The sequence below is a fragment of the Panthera uncia genome, assembly GCF_023721935.1.
Source record: "Panthera uncia isolate 11264 chromosome B3 unlocalized genomic scaffold, Puncia_PCG_1.0 HiC_scaffold_1, whole genome shotgun sequence".
Classification (NCBI taxonomy): domain Eukaryota; kingdom Metazoa; phylum Chordata; class Mammalia; order Carnivora; family Felidae; genus Panthera; species Panthera uncia.
In genome coordinates this window covers 21,096,573-21,118,061 of record NW_026057582.1, presented here as the reverse complement: position 1 = coordinate 21,118,061, position 21,489 = coordinate 21,096,573, and the positions used below count along the sequence as shown (strand labels likewise).

The following is a 21,489-nucleotide window of genomic DNA, read 5'->3' as shown; positions in this document are numbered from 1 at the left end:
AAAAAAAAAAAAAAAAGAAGAGATGGATGATATGGTCAAAGAATTCTACCATTAGATTCAATAAAAAATAATAGGAGAAATTACAAGAAAAAATGGGAATAAGTCTGATGAATATAGGAAGTTCCTTTTTCACTTCCTAGGACTTACAGAGAGGGAACAAAGAAAATACGAGGAGTAAGTTATCCTGGAAACAATACCAAAAATTGTCCTAAAGCTGAAGAACATAGCCCTCCAGATTGAAGGCTCCACCCCCACCCTCAGTGGCCAGCACAATAAGTGCAAAAAGATCCATATCAAGGGTTACCTTCATGAAATCTCACACTGGGAACAAAGAGAGTGCCATATAATCATTTCACAAAATATACATGTATCAGATCATCATGTTGTATACCTTAAACTTACATATGTTATACATCAATTATATCTCAGTAAAACTGGAAATTAAAGAGAGAGAGAGAGAGAGAGACAGCCATAAAAGCTACCAGAGAGTAAAAACCAGTCAATGACCAAAGAATAAGAAACTAAATCTCATCTTTCTTACCAAAAGCAACAATGAGTGATAGAATTCAGTAGAGTAAAGCCTTCAGAATTCTGAAGAAAAACTATTTACAACCTGAAATTTTACAGCCAGGTGAAGTATCAACTGAATATAAGGATAGGGAAAAAAAAGTCATTTTCAGACATGCAAGAATGCAGAAAATATCTCTTTCATATATAGCCTTTCTAAGAAATTACTCAAACATTTCCTCCAGTGAAAGGGAAAAAATCAAGAACACTACACAGGATTTAGGAAGAAATTTCCACTGGGGACAAGGAGCACTCTTCTAAGAAGCTAGAATTGTATAGACTTTGGAGGAACCATGGCTTCAAGCTGGAAAGCAATACATTGAGATCCAAGTTTTAGAAAGAACATTCTGTCTTTAAGTCTGAAAGTGGGATTAGTAGAAGGTTTCTAAGACCAGGCAGAAAGTTTTTGCACACCTCAGGTGAAATGTAATTCAGACCTAAACTAAGGTGGTTGCAATGAGAACCAGGAGACTGTAAATGGCTAAAGACTTATAAACAACTGAGCTATCCTCTGATGAGGGGTATAGCTCAATTGTATCTTAGTATAGACATTCATGGCATAAATGTAGGGCAAGAGCAAAAGAGACTCCATGAGAACACAAGCCCCACAAGATGGTAGACAGAAAATAGGAAATAAACACCAGTAGGCTTGGAGGGAAGAATCAGGAATTCTTTGAGTGGAGAGTCAGTGTTACAACCGTGTTCAAGTATAAAGGAACTACCTTCCTTTCTGATAGCAGCCAGATTATATCTGATTAAAACTGTAGCTCTCTGCAAGAGGGGTTAAATCCCCAATAACGAGAAAAAGCAGTCACTCCTCTTGCTTGACTCTATAAAGTACCAAAGTAGCATGAGTGGAGTGACCTACATCAGGAAAGGGCAGCAGCTCAGGAGCACTTTAGGTAACAGTAGGCCTAATGGATAGTTAGAGCTTCATCAAGTGGCTCGTGACAGCAGGGAGTCAGATGGTCCCAATAGATTCTAATTTGGGCTGTAAGTGGCCTTAGGTGCCTGAGATGAGTGCATAGGCCAGATCTGTAGGACATTAAAGAGCATGGCAGGAAGAATAAATGTTATTCATGGTACATTGGGAAGTCACTGAAAGGTTATTCAACCCATATGTTATGACTCAACCCATATGTGATGACTACTTTGGCTGCTATGTGAAGGATGGACTGGAAGGGAGGAAGGGTAGACAAGAAAGCTATTGTACCAACAGATGGCATTAGCTTAGACTAGAGAGTTTAAACTGGAGATGGAAATACATGGATTCAAAAGTTTTTTGGATGTTTGTTTTGTTTTGTTCTGCTAGATTTAATGGAAAAGAGTACGTTTGGGTGGGGATGAGGAATCAAAAGCTAAGTGTAGGATGGACCTGTTAAATTGGAGTTGCCTATGAGGCATCCAGGATGAGATGTCAAATAAGCAGTTGGATATGTAAGTCAAGATCTGGCCTGGAGCTCTATTTTCTGGGTTCCTTGCTTCTGACTCAAGATAAACTCCAAATTGGGCAAGAAGGGAATTGACATTTATTGAACACCTACTATATGCCAAGTACCCATTATGTTAGAGATGTTTCTATCATAAGTTTTACACATTTCCCAACACCTGCTTTTCTCCATGCATGTCCAAGCACCCTCCCAATTCAGCCCCTCTGAGACCCAATTGGTGGCCATCTGAGATATGCTTGGGTTGCAGACACTCAGACACAGCATGGAATCAGTTTCTCCCCAACAGATTCCTAATGAGTCCCTGCAGGGTTACTGCGCCTGGACATATATTCAAAGACTCCAGAGACCTGATTGATGATAAGGAGTAGAGAAGAGTTCCTGGAGCACTGAACCTGAACTTTAGATCCAAATTATAGTTACCCTTGTTTGCTGAGTCTCTTTGGATATAACATGCCTCATTTCTTTGTCTTCGATTTAATTTCCATCTGCTTCATAAAAATGTTCTGAGAATTGAGGTGAGATTCTAAATTACCTAGAGAGCATCTTAAGTAATGCAGATTCCTCCCGTTGGTTTGGGGTATGGCTCAGGAGTCTGTATTGCATGTAATTCTGATGCTGGTCCACACTGGTGTCTGGACAAGAAACACTGATTTACAGAATGGCGAATTGGTAGTTTTCACCAAATATCTGCCTTCATCCTATCCTCACCACATGGATTACTATAGCAGTTTGTTTGTTTGTTTGTTTGTTTGTTTTTTAACTAAGGCCCAAATTCTTTGACACTCCTCCAATTGTGAGATGGTTCTATGTTCCCCACCTTTCAATCTACTAGTTCTCTTGGGACACCCCAGATGCTTCCTTTCAAAATGCTCCCTCTCAGAACCTGACTGCCCTGATGTGAGAAGCCCAAGCCCCATGGAGAAGCCATCTTAACAGTCCATTTGAGCTGAGCTTTGAGTCGTCTCAGCCCTGGCCCAGGCATGTAAGTGAAGGAGTCTGCATATAATACCAGCCCCCATCACTGACTTGCCCTGGCAAGTCTTCCTAGCTGAGCCCCAGACATCATAGAGCAGAGATAAGCCACCCCTGCCACGCCCTGTTCAAATTTCTGACCCACAAAACTATGCTAACAATAAAAAGACTGTTGTTTGATGCCACTTAGTTTTGGGGTGTTTTGCCATTCAGTAATTGGGATGGTTCCTAAAGTATTTTCTCAAGAAAAGCTATTAAAATGCAAACGCAGTACTTGGAAGGATAAGCTCTTTCAGATGAACACACGCAATCAGTGTATCCAACAGATAGCAAAGCAGGGAAAATGAGCCAAGAGATGCTCTCTTGTTTCACTGACATGACTGCATCACTGCATAAAGAGACACACAAGTTGCTTTCAGAAAACCGAAGGCAGGAAGATAGCAACACCTTGAAGACAGCATGTCTAAAAGGGAAAATACAGCATCAACAGGACAGATGAGGCAGAAGAGTAACGTCTAGCTTCACTTACTTCACAATTCCCCTTATGGTTGGCTCCAAAATCCCTCAACTCGCTCATTAACTGCAAAGTGGTTCATTTATGCCAGTTTCCCACACATACTTGCTTAGTTTTCAAAATTAGCTGGGATCATACAGTAATGAGTGCCAAGGATAATTCTTACCACCAGGCAAGTTTGAGAAATGCTGAATTATAGAATTTTTAAAGTACATACAACACAGAATAGCAAATGTGGCACCCTTCCCTGAGAATTACAGCTCTGTAGTAAGAACGGACTTAATGTGAGAGCTTCGTGTTTGTAAAAAATGACTAGCATGTTCTAGCAGCCTTGAACCCAGAGAATGTAAATCCCAGCTAAGTACAATGGCAACGACATGGAGGAAGAAGTTGTAGATATTGGAATTCACTTGCTAATCAGTACTACTAACTATATTAAACATTTTAAGTGTAATTATTTTAAAAATCATAATAAAAAAATCATGTAAAAATCATGTAAAATCTAACACTATTCAGTGACTATTTTAATTGATAAAATATAAAATGAGAGATATTAGGTTAAATGTTCATGGTTTTATTCAAGCTATTATTCAATGCAAGCAAGACAAAACGATGGAGCAGGATATATAACCTGGACTGTCTGGGACTGAGAAAAGAACAGGAAATGCTACACTACAATGGGAATTACTTCTACTTGAGTAACTAACACTAGTGTCTATGTTGCTTCCAGCCTCACCACCTTCCTCATTATTTTCAGAGGTGACTTGATTACTAATGTAAATACTGGAGTTTTCTTTACAGGAAATATGTTGACAGCCTCCTAAAGGAAGCGTAGGGAGGTTGTTCGGAGTCAGAAATTCACTATATAACTCCCAAGCTCTGCATCATTAGGAGAAGATTTTCATAACACTAGTGTTGGCCCATATCAGTGAACAGCTTATTAATCCCCAAACCCTAGACCCCATAGAGACTGAGAGCAATTCAGGCCCCTTTAAACCCATTCAAATATATTTCTCTTATGTTGTGAGACACTTTAGTAGTTATATGTTGTAATTTCTGGAATAAAATTGATATCCATCTCAGATTCCAAGAGTTTGCATGTATTGCAATGAATAAAAGAAAATGTCTGTGAAGCTATTATCTGTATCGATGCATACTGGAATTCCAAGTGATAAAAATGGGGAGTCCTTTGTAACATATCAACTTAGAAACCAAATATTCCTCTTTCAGCCGGTGGCAGTATCTAAAGAACTGAGTTCATATTCAACAGCAGAAGAGAACACACCCCTGTTAATCTCAGGCCTGCCTGACTTTCTAGCCAAGAAGTAGAAGGTTCTGGCTGGTCACCGCCTCTCTGAACTACTCTGTTCTGTCCTCCCTAGGGACGTCTCTTACACCAGTGTCACTGCCCTGCCATCCAAAGGCCTGGAGCACCTGAAGGAATTGATAGCAAGAAACACTTGGACTCTAAAGAAACTTCCACTTACCTTGAGTTTCCTTCACCTCACACGGGCTGACCTTTCTTATCCAAGCCACTGCTGTGCTTTTAAGAATCAGAAGAAAATCAGAGGGTAAATACAGGTGTCTGGAAAAAGCAACAAAAGGTTTCAGTGCAAGTTGAATTAATTTCTGGGTTTGGGAAAGGTCTGTGGTTTGAGAGCCAGGTAGAAAGAATGGAAGCATCCATGAGTATCATGAAATCCGTGGGACACAATGACTGCAGACTCAAAGTGACTGCAAATGTGAAATAAGACCAGTGTCACCGGATCACAGCAGGGAGGTGGGGGGGGGGGATCATATAGAATCTTGTAGAGATCATACTACATGATTCCTAGTCAACTGGCTTTGTACCCTTGCTCGGCCACTTTCTAGTTGTGTTATTCCAGCTTGCTTACTCAACCTCCCTGAACCTCTGTGGAGATGGTAATGTTACTATTCACAGAGGGTTTGAGAAGAGTAAATGAGAAACTGAATAGAAAACACCTATCACAATTACCTGGAATATTTTAAATTCTCAAAAAACATTAGCTATGGTATGTATTATTTTATTATCAGGCTGCTTACAAGCTGCAAAGGAGGAATGGCCTCTTCTCTCTGTGCTTTGTCTGAATCTTTTCTTCACTTACATTTTTACTCTGCATTATTTCCCCTCTTGTGTCCTAACACCACCTTCATTTATCATTTACTCACTTCTGCTCAGTTTCTATATAATATCTACCGGCTGACTTTCTGACTCATATTTGCAGTCAGAAATAAAACGGGATCTAGGGCGCCTGGGTGGCTCATTTGGTTGAGCGTCTGACTTCGGCTCAGGTCATGATCTCACGGGTTCATGAGTTCAAGTCTTGTGTCAGGCTCTGTGCTGACAGCTCAGAGACTGGAGCCTGCTTCAGATTCTGTGTGTGTGTGTGTGTGTGTGTGTGTGTTCCTCCCCTGCTCATGCTCTCTCTCTCTCTCTCAAAAATAAATAAATATTTTTTTAAAAAGAAATAAAATGGGATCTAGTTGTGGGGGCAGAAGCAAAGGGGAAAGTTGAACAGCTGTGCAGAGAAGGCCAGTATGGCCTAATGCCTGCAGAAAGCCAGAAGTCAGGTATGGGGTGGTGAGAGCAGGCTTGATACTGAGGCTGTGCGGTCTCGGGGTAGGAAAGCACCAGGGATGGGTGGGAGGCTAGAGCATACCTCAAGGGCAGGGTCCAGTTTTCTCGTTAACCTCCAAACAAGCTGCAATAGGCAGTCCTTTAGGCATTTTAACCAGAGCCCAATAGATGAATTAACATCTGCTTCTGCAGCTGAAACAAATTAAAGAATCCCTTTTGATGTCAGTATGGCAGGCTAGTGAAAAACTAAATCTCACTTCCATGAGCCTGCCTGCATGATCATGTCCATTTATTCATTTGTTTGATAAGTATTTATTAAGCACCTAGCACGTGCTTGGCACTGTCCAATCCCATAGCAATGAATAGGTCAGGCAAAAGCCCTCTCGCATTTTGTTTTCAGTCTAGTGGGGGAAGTCAGAAAATAAACAAGAAAGTAAGAAGATATCAGATACTACTACAAAAGAAATAAACACAAAGTAGGACAGTTTATTTAAGGAGATCAGGGAAGGCCTCACTGAGAAAGGAACATTTGAATTTAAAACTGAATAATGAGTAGAAGCAGCTATGCGTTTTTCAGGCAAAGGGAACATGGAGTTCAAAAGCTCTGAATAGTAATAATAATAACCAACACATACATGGCATATCAGTGTTCCAGGTGCTCTTTGTAAGAGTTTTAAAAAATATACTCATCTGATCCTTTAACGACCCTATATGAAATAGATACTCCTTCCACTTTAAAAATGGGATAAGCCAGGGGCACCTGTGTGGCTCAGTCAATTAAGCGTCCAACTTCAGCTCAGGTCATGATCTTGTGGTTTCTGAGTTCGAGCCCCAGGTCGGGCTCTGTGCTGACAGCTCAGAGCCTGGAGCCTGCTTCGGATTCTGTGCCTCCCTCTCTCTCTGCCCCTCCCCTGCTCACGCTCTGACTGTCTCTGTTTTTCAATAATAAATAAATGTTAAAAAAAATTTTTTTAATAAATAAATAAAAATGGGAAAAGCCAAGCTTCATAGGCCTGCCCAAGGTGAACAGCTAGTAAATGGTAGAACCAAATCCTAACCTACGCAGACTGACTCTACCATCCATGCTTTTTTACTCATTATTGTTCTTGAATGGGGTGCAGATGAGAAATAAGGGCCAATGTCACTGGAGTACAGCAGGGGAAGGGGTAGGGTGGGTAATAGGAAGTAATGTAGGAGAAACAAGCCTGACTAGATTATGTAGAATCTTGTCGACTCATGTAGATCACAGTAAGTATTCTGCATATTTTGCTAAGTCCTGCGGGGACCATTAGGGGTTTTCAGCAAGCAGTGACTTCTTTCTGTTGCCTTACAGAATCCTTGAGTCCTTCATGTGTAATGACAGCAGTATTCGGAGCCTGCGTCAGAGAAAATCTGTGAATGCTTTGAATGGTCCCTTCGACCAGGAATATGAAGAGTATCTAGGTGACAGCCATGCTGGATACAAGGACAACTCTAAGTTCCAGGATACTCGCAGCAACTCTCATTATTATGTCTTCTTTGAAGAACAAGAAGACGAGATCCTTGGTTTTGGCCAGGAGCTTAAAAACCCACAAGAAGAGACCCTACAGGCCTTCGATAGCCATTATGACTACACTGTGTGTGGAGGCAATGAAGACATGGTGTGTACTCCCAAGTCAGATGAGTTCAACCCCTGTGAAGACATAATGGGCTACAAGTTCCTGAGAATTGTGGTGTGGTTTGTTAGTCTGCTGGCTCTCCTGGGCAATGTCTTTGTCTTGATCATCCTCCTTACCAGCCACTACAAACTGACTGTCCCACGCTTTCTCATGTGCAACTTGGCCTTTGCAGATTTCTGCATGGGGATGTATCTGCTCCTCATTGCCTCTGTAGACCTCTACACTCATTCTGAGTACTACAACCATGCCATTGACTGGCAGACAGGCCCTGGATGCAATGCGGCTGGTTTCTTCACTGTCTTTGCCAGTGAATTGTCAGTGTATACACTGACAGTCATCACTCTGGAGCGCTGGTATGCCATTACCTTCGCCATGCGCCTGGACCGGAAGATGCGCCTCAGGCACGCATATGCCATCATGATTGGGGGCTGGGTTTGCTGCTTCCTGCTGGCCCTGCTCCCTTTGGTGGGAATAAGCAGCTATGCCAAGGTCAGCATCTGCCTGCCCATGGACACTGAGACACCTCTTGCCCTGGCATATATTATCCTTGTTCTGTTGCTCAACATAGTCGCCTTTATCATTGTCTGCTCCTGTTACGTGAAGATCTACATCACAGTCCGAAATCCCCAGTACAACCCCGGGGACAAAGACACCAAAATTGCGAAAAGGATGGCTGTGTTGATCTTCACTGACTTCATGTGCATGGCTCCAATCTCATTCTATGCTCTGTCAGCACTTATGAACAAGCCTCTCATCACTGTTACCAACTCCAAAATCTTGCTAGTTCTCTTCTATCCACTTAACTCCTGTGCCAATCCATTTCTCTATGCTATTTTCACAAAAGCCTTCCAGAGGGATGTATTTATCCTGCTCAGCAAGTTTGGCATCTGTAAACGCCAGGCTCAGGCATACCGAGGCCAGAGGGTTTCTCCAAAGAATAGCACTGGTATTCAGGTCCAAAAGGTTACCCGGGACATGAGGCAAAGTCTCCCCAACATGCAGGATGACTATGAACTGCTGGAAAACTCCCATCTAACCCCAAATAAGCAGAGCCAAATATCGAAAGAGTATAATCAAACAGTTGTGTAAGCTGTCCCTACACTAACCGCAGTGGTATGGGACTTATAAAAGGCTGGTTTCTTGAACATGTATTCCTAACCCATTACATACACAAGATGACTGACCTAACCCTTGTGCAGGTGATGTTTCATGGGGCAAAATTTCATCTCTGGAGAGAGGTAGCATTAACCTAATCATCTCCCAGAAGGAAGAGAAGCTACCAGCACGTCTGAATCCCAGGTGATATCAAAATAAATGACACTTTCTAGAAGACTTGCTTGATGCTAACTGCAGTGACAACATTGTGTAAGATGCTCAACAAATATCAACTGAACTAGGTCAACACTGAGCTTCTCACTTTTAGATAGCGTTTCATACTGAAGATTCAGCAAATGGCAAATGCTATTAACTTAGCTGGTGACCACAATATAAAATTAGCTTTATGTTGGCTTGGTCCATTTTCACGTTCCCTGATACAACCAAAGAGAATGTGAATTCCTCAAAACTGAAAAGTCAAACAGGATACAGGAACAGCTATTATGAGGTGAAGGAGGGGAAAAGCTTAGCTTTGTTTTTTCAGACTCTGAAACTACTAATCATCTCTTCACAAGAATCTACCTGATGTGACCCAACTGTTATGTGTTGCCCAGAAAAAAACTGGCAATTTCAGTTTTTATGTGGCTGAGCAAACTAAGAATTGTTCTTCTTGGCTAGTCCCATAGCATAAAAGACGTGAACTCTAGAAATATTTCTGAGCAGCAGCAAGTGGGAATTATGAGCAGAGCACACTAAATCACCCATTGATTAACAAAGCAGGCTGGATGCGAGGTAACTGCTGGACCTTGTGCAAATCACTGGGCCACCTCTAAGTCTGTAGAAATGAAGGAGCTTAGGGCACCTTGTGGCTCAGTTGGTTAAGCATCCAACATTTTGATCTCGGCTCAGGTCATGATCTCACAGTTCCTGAGTTCAAGCCCCACACTGGGCTCTGCACTGACAACTCAGAGCCTGCTTGGAATTCTGTCTCTCCCTCTCTCTGCCCTTCCCCCCAATATGTGTGTGTGTGTGTGTGCGCGCGCGCACGTGTGTGTGTATGTGTGCGTATGTGCTCTCTCTCTCAAAATAAATATACTTAAAGAAAAAGAAAGAAATGAAGGAACTTGATGGCCTCTTCCAGTTTTAAATCTCTATGTGTATCCCTTTCCCTTAAAACATGTTTCCATGACAAAGAAAAAAGAAAAGCACTAAGAAAGTAGAATCTGTTTTTCCTATCTTGTAGGGCTGCCGTCTATTTCTCTTTGGAGTCTAGAGGTACAACACAGGAAATTTCTTGGTTCATTTTTGGTTGTGATATCTGAACCAAAAGTTCTATGGAGTGACCCAGTTGGGCTGGATCTGAATTACTCATCTAATTACTAGATCACACAGCTACAATTATCAGGCCAAAACAGGTTAGTATTCATATTATAGAATAAAAGGTAGTTTTGCACATTTTGGTTATTTGGAGTTACTATGTCACTGTGCAGATTCACTTGAAAACATTTAACTTGTCTTCAGGGATTGGTTTCTTTACTTACCTGTTTCCAACCCATAATATAGTACTAAAGCTGTCAAGCACTCAGGTAAAGCGACACTAAAGCTATCAAGAGAAGGTTTGTCTTTCTGAAACTGCTAGCTCTTTCCAGCCTGTTGATCATTGGACATAAAATCTGTTCCCCAACAGTGCTCCCTTACTTAAAATGGTTAGGATCTATCTTTATCTACAGATGTACTCTCCAGATTATCTGTCAAGACAGCCCCTTCATTACATCCCCAGCAGAGATGGCATTTGCTTCTCAGTGCTCATGAACCACACCAAGGAATTTGAAGCTTTTGTTGTTGTAAGTCTGTGGAGTGGGGCCCCAGAGATGGTCCCCCTGACTCACCTAGAATCTCCCTATAGCAATACCCATTTCTTATCATCACTGAAACCTCAGAATCTTAATAGGAATACTCTACACACTGAAATCATGACTTATCCACCAGTTCACTTGTAACTAATGAAACTAAATAGATGTGTGATGCTTTGGCATGTGTTTCTCACCTGTAACATTTTGAAATCTCACATCCTGATAGTGAGTTTTATCTCGAGTAGTTGAAATAACATTTTGGAAACAGTCCTAGAAAAGAAACTTCAACACAGTTGTTACTAAAATTTTCATTCACAACATGAAATAAATTTTCTTCCTTTGAAATGATTGTGCTGAATCCTAGAGTATTGCTTTGTCTAATTTGTGAGCTTCTTTTAGGGTTACCATTACATGTGTTAAAACTCAAGACAGGAAAAAAAAAGTTGAAAAATTTGGTAATTAAATCATATTAAAACAAATTATTGACTGCCAATAACTTAAGTATAAAATTGTGTCTTGATAATAAATGGTCTTTATGTAAAAAACTTATTCATGAGGAATTGAATTATGATCCATTGACCTGCAGTGATGGCTAAGAGAAAAAATATGATTAGTGTTGACATTAGGAATTTAAATAGTGTTCTAGTGAAGGTAATAAATCTATAATTCCTGGTTGGAGTTTAGTTTATCTGGCAGCTTTCAACTATCTGAAGATAGACCCAAATAACAGGATAAACAGTGTCAGGCCAATCAGAATAGATGTCACAAACTTCATGCCCTAAAGCTTAGTTGCCCATAGGAGTGTCTCTCAAAACACCCTCAAAGTTTATGATTCTTGCTTTATGGATAACCTACTGTATACCAGAAGCAGCCAATTAGAAGATGAGAGTATAATTCTGGGAAGTACCATGAGAGTGGCAATAAGGCAAAAGTGAGGGCAAAAAATGAAAACTGTATCCACAAGAATTCAAAACAATAACAGTTTGAAAATAAATACTCTTAACTGCTTGGAGTCTTTGGGGGAAAATGTATAATAACACAGTAGAGGGGACAAGTAAAACTTGGTAGCAATGCATTCTGTTTTAAAAGATATAAATGTTCTAGCTCAGAGCAGTGAATGGAGTCCTGGCACCTACCGACCTTCTCTTTCAAATTCCACTGAAATGACAATGAAGAAGTAAAAACTGGGACCAAGCCAAAGCCATACTGTGAACAGGGGGAATGGCACCAGAACAGACCAGCCTCTGTGGCTTTCTGAAGGATGGAAAGTTTATGGCCTTGAGTTGATAGATAACCGACTGGAAAAGGCTGTGGCCCAGAACGCAATGACCAAATAAGGCTGCAGTTCTAGAGGGATGTGTTCTTCCCTGCATAGTCCTAGACAGACATCTAAGCCTGAAAGTCACAGGACCAAGGGGCTAATTAAAGTAATTAATTGCAAATCTGTTTCATGTGGCCCCCCCATTGACTCTTCCTATGTTAGTTAGAATTCAGTGTTTGCCCCAGGCTGAAATCAACAAAGTGATTGTAAAGGAATTAAGTGATCAGTGTAAATGAGGCCAAGTTCCTGGTCTGGGGCAGTGGCAGATGCAACCCACTCACCTACTTCTGCTCTCACATCATACAACAGAGCCTGGACATTGACATAGACATCACTATCAGCCCCCCAGTCACGGAAAAGCATCTTGGAGAAAAATATACAACATTAACCTCAGTTATCAATCCTTATCTTTCATTCAAAAATATAGGTGAATGACAACAATTACCAGACATCTGAGGAAAATGAACTGCACATCAATAGCACACAAAAAAAGACCAAATTGAACAAACAGGTCATTTCTCCAGTGGGGGAAAGCATAGTTCAGAGACAGAGTATTTTTTTTTTTTAATTCTAGTTAGTAACATCAGAGAAATTTGACAAAAAACTGGGTCCTAAAACAATAGCAAGCTACTTAAAAAAAAGTAGTAATAAAAAATGAGGAGTTTTGGCAAATTTAAAATGGGATTGCCAAAGCAAGAGTTTTTGGTTTTTTGTTTTGTTTCTTTGTTTTGAGAAAGAGAGAGAGATGGTGAGCAGGTGATGGGCAGAAGGGCAGAAAGAGAGAGAGAGAGAGAGAGAGAGAGAGAGAGAGAAAGGAGAGAATCTAAAGCGGGCTCCATGCTCTGCACAATACCCGATGCAGGTCTCAGTCTCACAACTGTGAGATGCTGACCTGAGCTGAAATTGAGTCTGACACTCAACCCACTGAGCCACCCAGGTGCCCCTCAAAGCAAGAGTTTTAATAGAAAGAATGGGAGTTGAGGTAGAAGAAATCTCCTAAATGTTGAACAAATAAACAAAAGATGTGAAATATGAGACAAAAGTTGAAAGATATAGAGGATCAGTCTCAAGGTCCAACATCTGTGTAACAGGAGTTCTAGAGAAAATATAGAAAACACAATAACCAGGGAAACAGAAGGAGAAAATCTTGAGCTGATAAAGTGAGCTGATAAAGATCAAAAGTGTCCCTTTAGCGCTAACAGGGGTGAATGAAAAAAATTCACATGAGAACAGTTCTTATAAAATGTCAGAAAGGGGAGTTCTAAAATATTTGAGAGAGAGAGAGAGAGTGAGAAGTTGGGTATCAGAAAGGATTAACACTCAGACTGACCTTTAACTTTAACAACACTGTCATCAGAAGACAATGGAGCAATGCTTTCAATGTTTTGGGGAAAAAAATGTTTTAAACCCAGGATGCTCTACCCAGTTGAATCACCATCCAAGTATAAGGGCAAAATAACAACATGTTTATATATGTAAGTACTTGGCAAGATTACTTATGTCAAATATTCACAACTTGGAAATAAGTAAGAAGATAACTGGGTGTTGTTTTGATGCAGTGCTGGGTTTGACTTCTTATTGCCTAGGCTATTTTATAACTCGGTCAGGACAGAGGTTAACTTGTCCAGCAGATTTTCGTCTCATGGAGATTCAAATAACTTCTGCATGGTGTATGGCCCAGCTGAACATTAACCAGTTTTTTATCTAACCCAGCAGTATCATCCTAACATTTGTACATCGCTAATACATACTTAGCTTCTTAAGTGTTTCTTTGGACCAGTTTTAACATTTTGCTAGTTTCTTCATTAAATTTTACGTTGAATAAAATCTTTGAAAAATGTTTATTTTATATTTACATGAGAATCATTTGTTTAATGTTCCTTATATCCTCCTCTGAAAAATTACTTGAAGTTGTACTTTAGAAAATCATGTATTTCTTTCTCAATGGATCTTAACATACTATTTGTTTTATAATTAATAATAGTTGTATGCCATCATACTGTAATTGTTTTAAAATCAAATTATATGACTCACTTATATTTAACAATAGAATATAAATATTACGAACCCTGGCAAGTCAAAGTAATGGTATTGCTGACAAAAGTCAGAAGGGGGAGGGAAAGAGGAGAGGTGTAGGACATGGTAAAGGAGATAATTTCTTCTTTTACACCATAGAAAAGAGAGAATGCCCACAGTTAATAGAATAAGAAACCTAAATTTGTTTTTTACAGTTATAAAATCAACCAACTGAAAATGTTAAAATTAATACTAGCAAAGATTTTTTTTTAAAGCTGGGAGTTAGCAGATAATGTTAAATCAACTAATTTCCTATTCTTCATTATATCCAGCCAAAAGTTATATTGTCTAAATATCTATACTCTAAAAAACCAGATGTTTAAGTATATAACAGAATTATAAAAATAAGCACCAGAAGAATTAAAGTCAAAAATTGACTGAAAATGGTTTTCTCTGGAGATTGAGACTAGGGATTGAGTGGTGTTATAGATGGAATTATGTTCCCCTGCCACAAATTTATAGGTTGAGGCTCTAACCCCACCCACCCCGTGTGACTATATTTGGATACAGGGCCTTTATGGAGATAATTAAGGTTAAATAAGTCATAAGGGTGGGGCACAGACAAAAGGTCACCAGAGGACACAGCCAGAAAGTAGCCATTGAATACAGCCCACCCCAGAAACTAAATCTGCCAGCACTTCCGTTTTGAACTTCTCAATTCAGAGGTTGGAGTAAATAAATTTCCGTTGAGTCACCAGCGGGTGGTACTCTGTTGCAGCATCCCGAGCAAACTAACACAGATGGAAAATTTTCAGCTGGTACCCTTGTGTACTGCCGGTTTTTTTAATCATGTGCATACTTTTTTAAGACAGTGGAATGGAAATTATTATAATAGTATTATGCTTTAAGATAATTAACATTAAAAATGTGGCATTTAGGAACACCTGGTTGACTCAGTCAGTAAAGCCTCCAACTCTTGATTTCAGGTCATGATCTCTTGGTTCGTGGGTTGGAACCCTGCATCAGGCTCAGCACTGGCAGTGCAGAGCCTACTTGGGGTTCTCTCTCTCCCTCTCTCTCTGCCCCTCCCCTACTCTTGCTCACTCTCTCAAAAATAAACAAACAAACAAAACTTAAAAAACATGTGACATTTAAAGAAAGGTGCAGATTGGGCAATTTTATCATAGTGTTGAATTATTATGTCTTAAGAATTATAAGAGAAGGAGGCAGACCACATTTTTGAAAGTGACTTGAACAAAAATCTAGCCATTGCAAAATTTTGACTTTTAGGATGTAATAAATCTAAGTTAGTGAGTCTTTTTTTTTTAAGTTTATTTATTTATTTTGAGAGAGCACAAACAGGGGAGGGGAAGAGAAAGAGGGAGAGAGAGAATCCCAAGCAGGCTCCACACTCCCTGCAGATCTTGACGTGGGACTCAGTCTCACGACCATGAGATCATGACTTGAGGCAAAATCAAGAGTTGGACACTTAACTGACCAAGTTACCTAGGTGACCCCCTCTTATTTTTAAGTTTATTTATTTATTTTGAGAGAAAGAGGGAGCAAGCCGGTGAATCTTAAAGTGCCTATTTGGTAGCTATATCTGGCAAAAAAGTAAAAACCCTTTGTGACTTATTCTATTGGACGGCCTAATCATATTAAATTAAAATTTTCTCCAGTAGGAAAATTAAGCAACTAATTATTATCTACCATATGAATTTAGTAAGTAAAAAGTAAAACTTTAAACAAAGTAGGGTAATCAAGATAGTATAAACAACTTTGATTCTGTCACCCATTTAGTATAATTTTGGAACATATTTTGAGAATTTGGTAATATTTAGGAATATTCTATTTCATTTATTGAAGTATTTTAGAGGGGATTAGGGAGGTGATGGCAATTGCTATTTGACAGGACACAATAAAGAGTCTAATTGTACATCAATCATGTGCCTCTCAGTCTTAAAAGACAACATGTTTCCTTGTGGCCCATTTGGGGGTATTAGAGTCACAATGCACTATAGAAATAGCTCAGGCCTATGGGAACCCTGTAATGATGTATTAATAATTTACCATAATAGGGTTTAAACAAAGGATTCTAATCATTAGTAAATTTACAATCAAAAACAGCACTACAGATCTGACCCTCAGGCAGGAAGTATTCTGACAAAAGCCTATTTATAACTTATTCCCATGACTCTGTTTTCCTCCACCACAGGCATTACATCTAAAGGTCTAACCCCAGAGAGAGTTGCAAAAAAGTCTTAAAGATCCTCAGTTCTGTAGGAGGCTTGTAAAGTTTCTTAATAAGGGCCTTAGTAAGTAGATGAAGTAAAAGTTCGAGAAAAATAAAACTATATCATCCCTATTTCTTTTTAGCAAACCCCAGGTTTAAATTTTCTTACATTCCACCTCAGTTCTCCAGACATCACGTGAAAAGGCTTCTGGTACGATAGTGGACAAATTTAGCTACTGTCAAACTAGATATTGGCAAATGATTTGTGGATCTCTGGGAATATGGGACTCCTAGGATTTGTTATTAATAACAAATAGAAACAATTCACTCTATTTGTTCTCAGATATTTCTCTGATTTCTCAGTGTTCCTTAAGCATTCTGACAGAAAAAAGAACTGGGGGAGGTATTAATAGCTTCAACAAATGTTGGAGAAATGAGATACCCTGACCAATCAAAGCCACAGTCCAGATGAAAAAAGAGATGCCTGATGTCATACCTGTTTTCACTATCTGTGGGCCAACTCTGGAGAAAGGGAAAAAGTGAGCACACACCTCTGGCACTCTCAGGTCTTCCCAGACATCCAAGTTGCTATGTGGTTTTATTTTAATTGGTGCAGTTGAGCCACTAGTGGGAGCAATAACTGAAGGAAGTTAAAGTATTTTCTTCTCCTTCTTTAACCGACCATCCAGCCTATATGGTACTCCTAAGTTCTCTCCAAACCCACTCGCCCTGTAGCCACACTCTGTCTACCATCTGGAAGAGCCTCAACCTATACCAACTCTTCTATTTTATCCTGGTCCTAATACCCTCTCTCTAACCACTCATTCTATTCTACCCTGAGTCCCAAAAATACCACTTCTATACCCCTCATGCCATGATTATAAAGGGTAAAGGGGCCACTGGTGATAGATGTATTATCTGGGGTATATACAGAAATTTTCAAGAATCATCATAAGCTGGCTATGGCAATAGTACAGAGTATGGGAGTAGGAATGATTGAATGGTTCAAGATTAGAGATGGTAATTATACAGAATGAAAAGGAAACCTGTGGCTGTTGCTTAGTATTGTCTGTTCCAGTTAGCTGAAAAGGAAATGCAGGGGCTGATAATTTCATATTTACATTGCTGCCTCAGAAATTGTATAGTGCTGTCCACCATTTTCAGAGAAAGATTCCTTAACTTTTTTGATATATTAATAACAACCATCAAAAAAAAAAATCGGGGGCACCTGAGTGGCTCAGCTGGTTGAGGGTCTGACTCTTGATTTTGGCTCAGGTCACAATCCTAGTGCTGTGGGATTGAGCCCTGTGTGGTGTTCTGCACTGAGCATGGAGCCTGCTTAAGATTCTCTCTCTCTCTCTCTCTTTCTCTCTCTCTCTCTGCCTTTCCCCTGCTTGTGCACATGTGCTCTATCTCAAAAAAAAAAATGTTTAAAAAAATCAATATTTGGAAAAAACGTGTGGGAACATCTAATCCACCTATTTGCTTTAAGGTTTTATTGAATAAACCTTCTCAAACATGCCTAAGACAATCTTCAGTTTTGTCTTATACAAAGCGCTCTTATGTATTAAGAGATGTCCTAATTTAAATGATAATTAATTGAAAGACAAAACTCAATTTGTTTATTCAAAGTCTGAGTTTAGGGAGACACCAGTAGGCTGGAAAATCAGTAGATTATCTAATGTTGGTCTTAATTCCATAGAGAGGTTTGGAAATTTCTTTTCAAAACTGTCTGATAAAACTTTATAACTATTTCTATGACTTTAGCTTTCCAATTACAAAGCCTTCTGAAAATTGTCAACTAAGTGTTAAATGGGAACGTGGAAGTTGACAATCACTGATTTGTTTCCTAGTCCCCTGCATTTCCTCTGATTGTGCTTGCTCTGAAATAAGAAGGGGAGGACAAAGTGTACAAATTGGTATTAGCCTTAACATACAGAAATATTTTTCAAGGGAAAAATCATCATCAAGTTTGTTGATAATAAAATTACAGGTAATTAAGGCTAAGTAAGGTCAGTGGAATGATATCAAATGTCTATACTATAGGAAAATTTAATAAAGAGGAAAATTAAGGCATCAGGTCAGCTTCTTTTTATGTTTAGAATTATTTATTTATGCAATCTCTACACCCAACATGGGGCTCAAATTCACAACCCCAAGATCAAGAGTTGCATGCTCCAGGGGCACCTGGGTGGCTCAGTCAGCTGGGTGTCCAACTTCAGTTCAGGTCATGATCTCACAGTTTGTGGGTTTGAGCCCCGCTTTGGGCTCTGTGCTGACAGCTCAGAGCCTGGAGCCTGCTTTGGATTCTGTGTCTCCCTGTCCCTCTGCCCCTCCCCAGCTTGCTCTCTCTCTCTCTCTCTCTCTCTCTCTTTTTCTCTTTCTCTCAAAAATAATAAACATTCAAAAAATAAATAAATAAAAGAGTCGCATTCACCAATGACTGAGCCAGCCGGCACCTCTAGCTCAGCTTCTTTAACAGAATTGGGTCATATCACTTATCCCAAAAGAAACAGTCCTAAATTCTAAGGTAGCAAACAAAATTTCCAATTAAACATCAAAGACTTTGGGGCGCCTGAGTGGCTCAGTGGGTTAAACATCCAACTTTGGCTCAGGTCATGATCTCGAGGTTCATGAGCTTGAGCCCCACATCAGGCTCTGTGCTGACGATGTGGAGCCTGGTTGGGATCCTGTCTCCCTCTCCCTCAGCCCCTTCCCCACTCACTTGGCATGTGTTCTCTCTCTGTCTCTCTCTCAGAATTCAATTAACATTTTAAAAAATCAAAAACTTTTTACAGCTCATTATTCTAATTATTTTTGTTATCTCTGTATATTATTTACCTTGTGTAATTATAGACAAGGATACCCATATTCTAGTAAATAGAGTATAGATGTTCCTCTTTGAGTTATTATAAAATAATAAAGTTATCATACTTTGGATTCTCCTTCTTTCTTGTTACCCCCATCAGCATACAAACATGACATTATTTTTCCTATGTTAAAAAAGTCTCTCTTGACTCTACTTCTCCCCCATCATTTCTCTGGCGTTGGCTCCTTTGTCACAAAGCTAGAAAAAAGAATTGCCCTTCTCACTGCTGCAAATTGCTTTCCTCCTATCCTCTGTTAAACCCACTCTTAACTAGGTTTTCAATCCCACAGCTCAATGGAAACCAATCTCATTAAAGTCATCCATGAGTCCATGTTGCTAAATCCAATGGTCAATTTTCAGTTCATCCTAATTGATCTAGCAGTATATTGTTATAGCAGTATCTGGTATATTGTTCACTTCTTCCTCATTGATTCCCTTTCTTCCCTTTGCTTCCAGGACACCACAATATTTTGGTGTTCCACTTAACTTACTGACTGCTCCTTTCTCTCTTTGCATCAACCTTTTAATGTTTTGATACCGGGGTTCAGTCTTCAGTTCTTTTGTCTTTTCTATTAATGTTTATTCTCTGGCTGATCTCACACAGTCACAAGGCTTTAAATATTATCTATTTGTGATGATTCCCCAAAGAATATCTTCACACCACACTTTTCTTCAAACTCCAAAGGTGTATATCCATCTGCCTCCTCACCATCTAATAAGCATCTCAAAGTCAACATGTCAAATGAAACTTCTGATCTTCTACCCTAAAACCCACTTCACTTACAGTCTTCCTGTGAGAAGTAAGTGAGATGATTCATTTTCAGAAATACCAAATAAAAACTGTGCTGTCTAGTTAACAATAGGTCTACAACCTATTGGAAATATGTACAAACATCCCCATCCCCACCACATTGGAGTCCCAAGCCCTTAGACACTTCAGTTCCTGGTTCTTCTTCACCTCTTCATTTCACAGGCTTATTTTTTACAGGCTTTGCAATGAGCATGAGCCAAAGAACTGAAGTCTCTGCATCACCTCAAGGAATGTACATTTGTTCCAATCAGACTACTTTCTGGCCTTACATGGGCATAGGTGACTTCCAGATAAGGCTGTAATCTCTGTAGTACTCAGCCAATGAGGAATCAGGGGAAGGACTTCATGCTAGGAGACAAATTGCCTGCTGTAACTGCCCCAAGTGTGCCTGTCCATTAGACACCTGCTCTTGCAAGAACGTTGATTAAGGCTTCACTTCATTGTACCCCTAGTCTCTGTGTCACTCCTTTGATTGGGTCAATGGGCTTAGTTCTCACATTTCCCTATCTCAGTTGATGGCAACATACCCTTCAAGGTGCTCAGATGAAAATCCTGAGCTTCCTTCATTCTTCCTTTCTCTCATGACCCACATCCAAATCATCAGCAAGTCTTTTTGGCTTAACCTTCAAAATGCATTTAGAATAGGACCATTCTTACACCTTAACTGCTCTTCCCTTGGTCTAAATTATCATCATCTCTCTCCCTTGGATTACTAAATGGTCTCCATTGTTCTTTTATCCCCTTACAATCTATTTAAGAGGTTGACAAACTACTGCCTACTGGCTAAATTGGCCCAACTTCCTGGTTTTGTACATCCTGAGATCAAAATGGTTAAAGAAATCAAAAGAAGAAGACTATTTTGAGGCTACATGAAAATTATATGCAACTCAAATTTTGGTCCCTATAAATAAAGTTTTAATGGAACACAGTCGTGGCTCATTCATGTGTTTGGATAAACATATGCTACAATAGCAGAGTTGGGAGAAAAACTATATAGCTCACATAGCCTAAAATATTTACTCTCTGGCTCCTTCCAGAACAATTTGCCAACCTCTGGTATATTCTCAACAGATTGAGTAGAGTGGTACTCTTAAAACTTCAGTCAGATCAGGTCATTCCTCTGCACAGTCTCGTAAGTGGCTCTCCAGTTCTTTCAGCAGAAGCCAAAGTCCATATGATTTGGCCCCAATTGCCTCACTGCTTTCATTTCTTACAATCCTCTTTATTGACTTTTTTCCAGCTGCTCTGCCTTCCTGCTACTCCTTGATCACACCAACAGACTCCCTAACCAGACCCCTGGCATTGACTCATCATTGTCTGGAATACTTTTGCCTGAGATAGCTCTATGAACAAATCCCTCACCTCCATCAAGCCTTTGCCTAAGTGGTACCTTTTTAGTGAGTCCTGTCATAACCATTCTACTTAAAATTGTAACTTGTTCCATGTTCCTCTATTATTTTCTGTTGCACTTATCATCTCCTCACATAAACAAAATTGATAAACCTTTAGCCAGACTCATCAGAATATAAG

The 21,489-nt window shown here is 39.7% G+C and overlaps 1 protein-coding gene across 1 annotated transcript in view; it reads left to right on the top strand.

Moving 5' to 3' along the window:
• The window catches only part of TSHR (thyroid stimulating hormone receptor), a 157,832-nt gene extending 148,474 nt beyond the window's left edge, over positions 1 to 9,358 (top strand). Inside the window, exons 10-11 of the mRNA XM_049612396.1 lie at positions 4,887 to 5,075; positions 7,437 to 9,358. Of these exons, the coding sequence (XP_049468353.1) occupies positions 4,887 to 5,075; positions 7,437 to 8,850 (1,603 nt within the window). The 3' untranslated portion in view covers positions 8,851 to 9,358. The remainder of the gene's footprint in view (positions 1 to 4,886; positions 5,076 to 7,436) is intronic.
• The last annotated feature ends 12,131 nt before the right edge of the window (positions 9,359 to 21,489 follow it).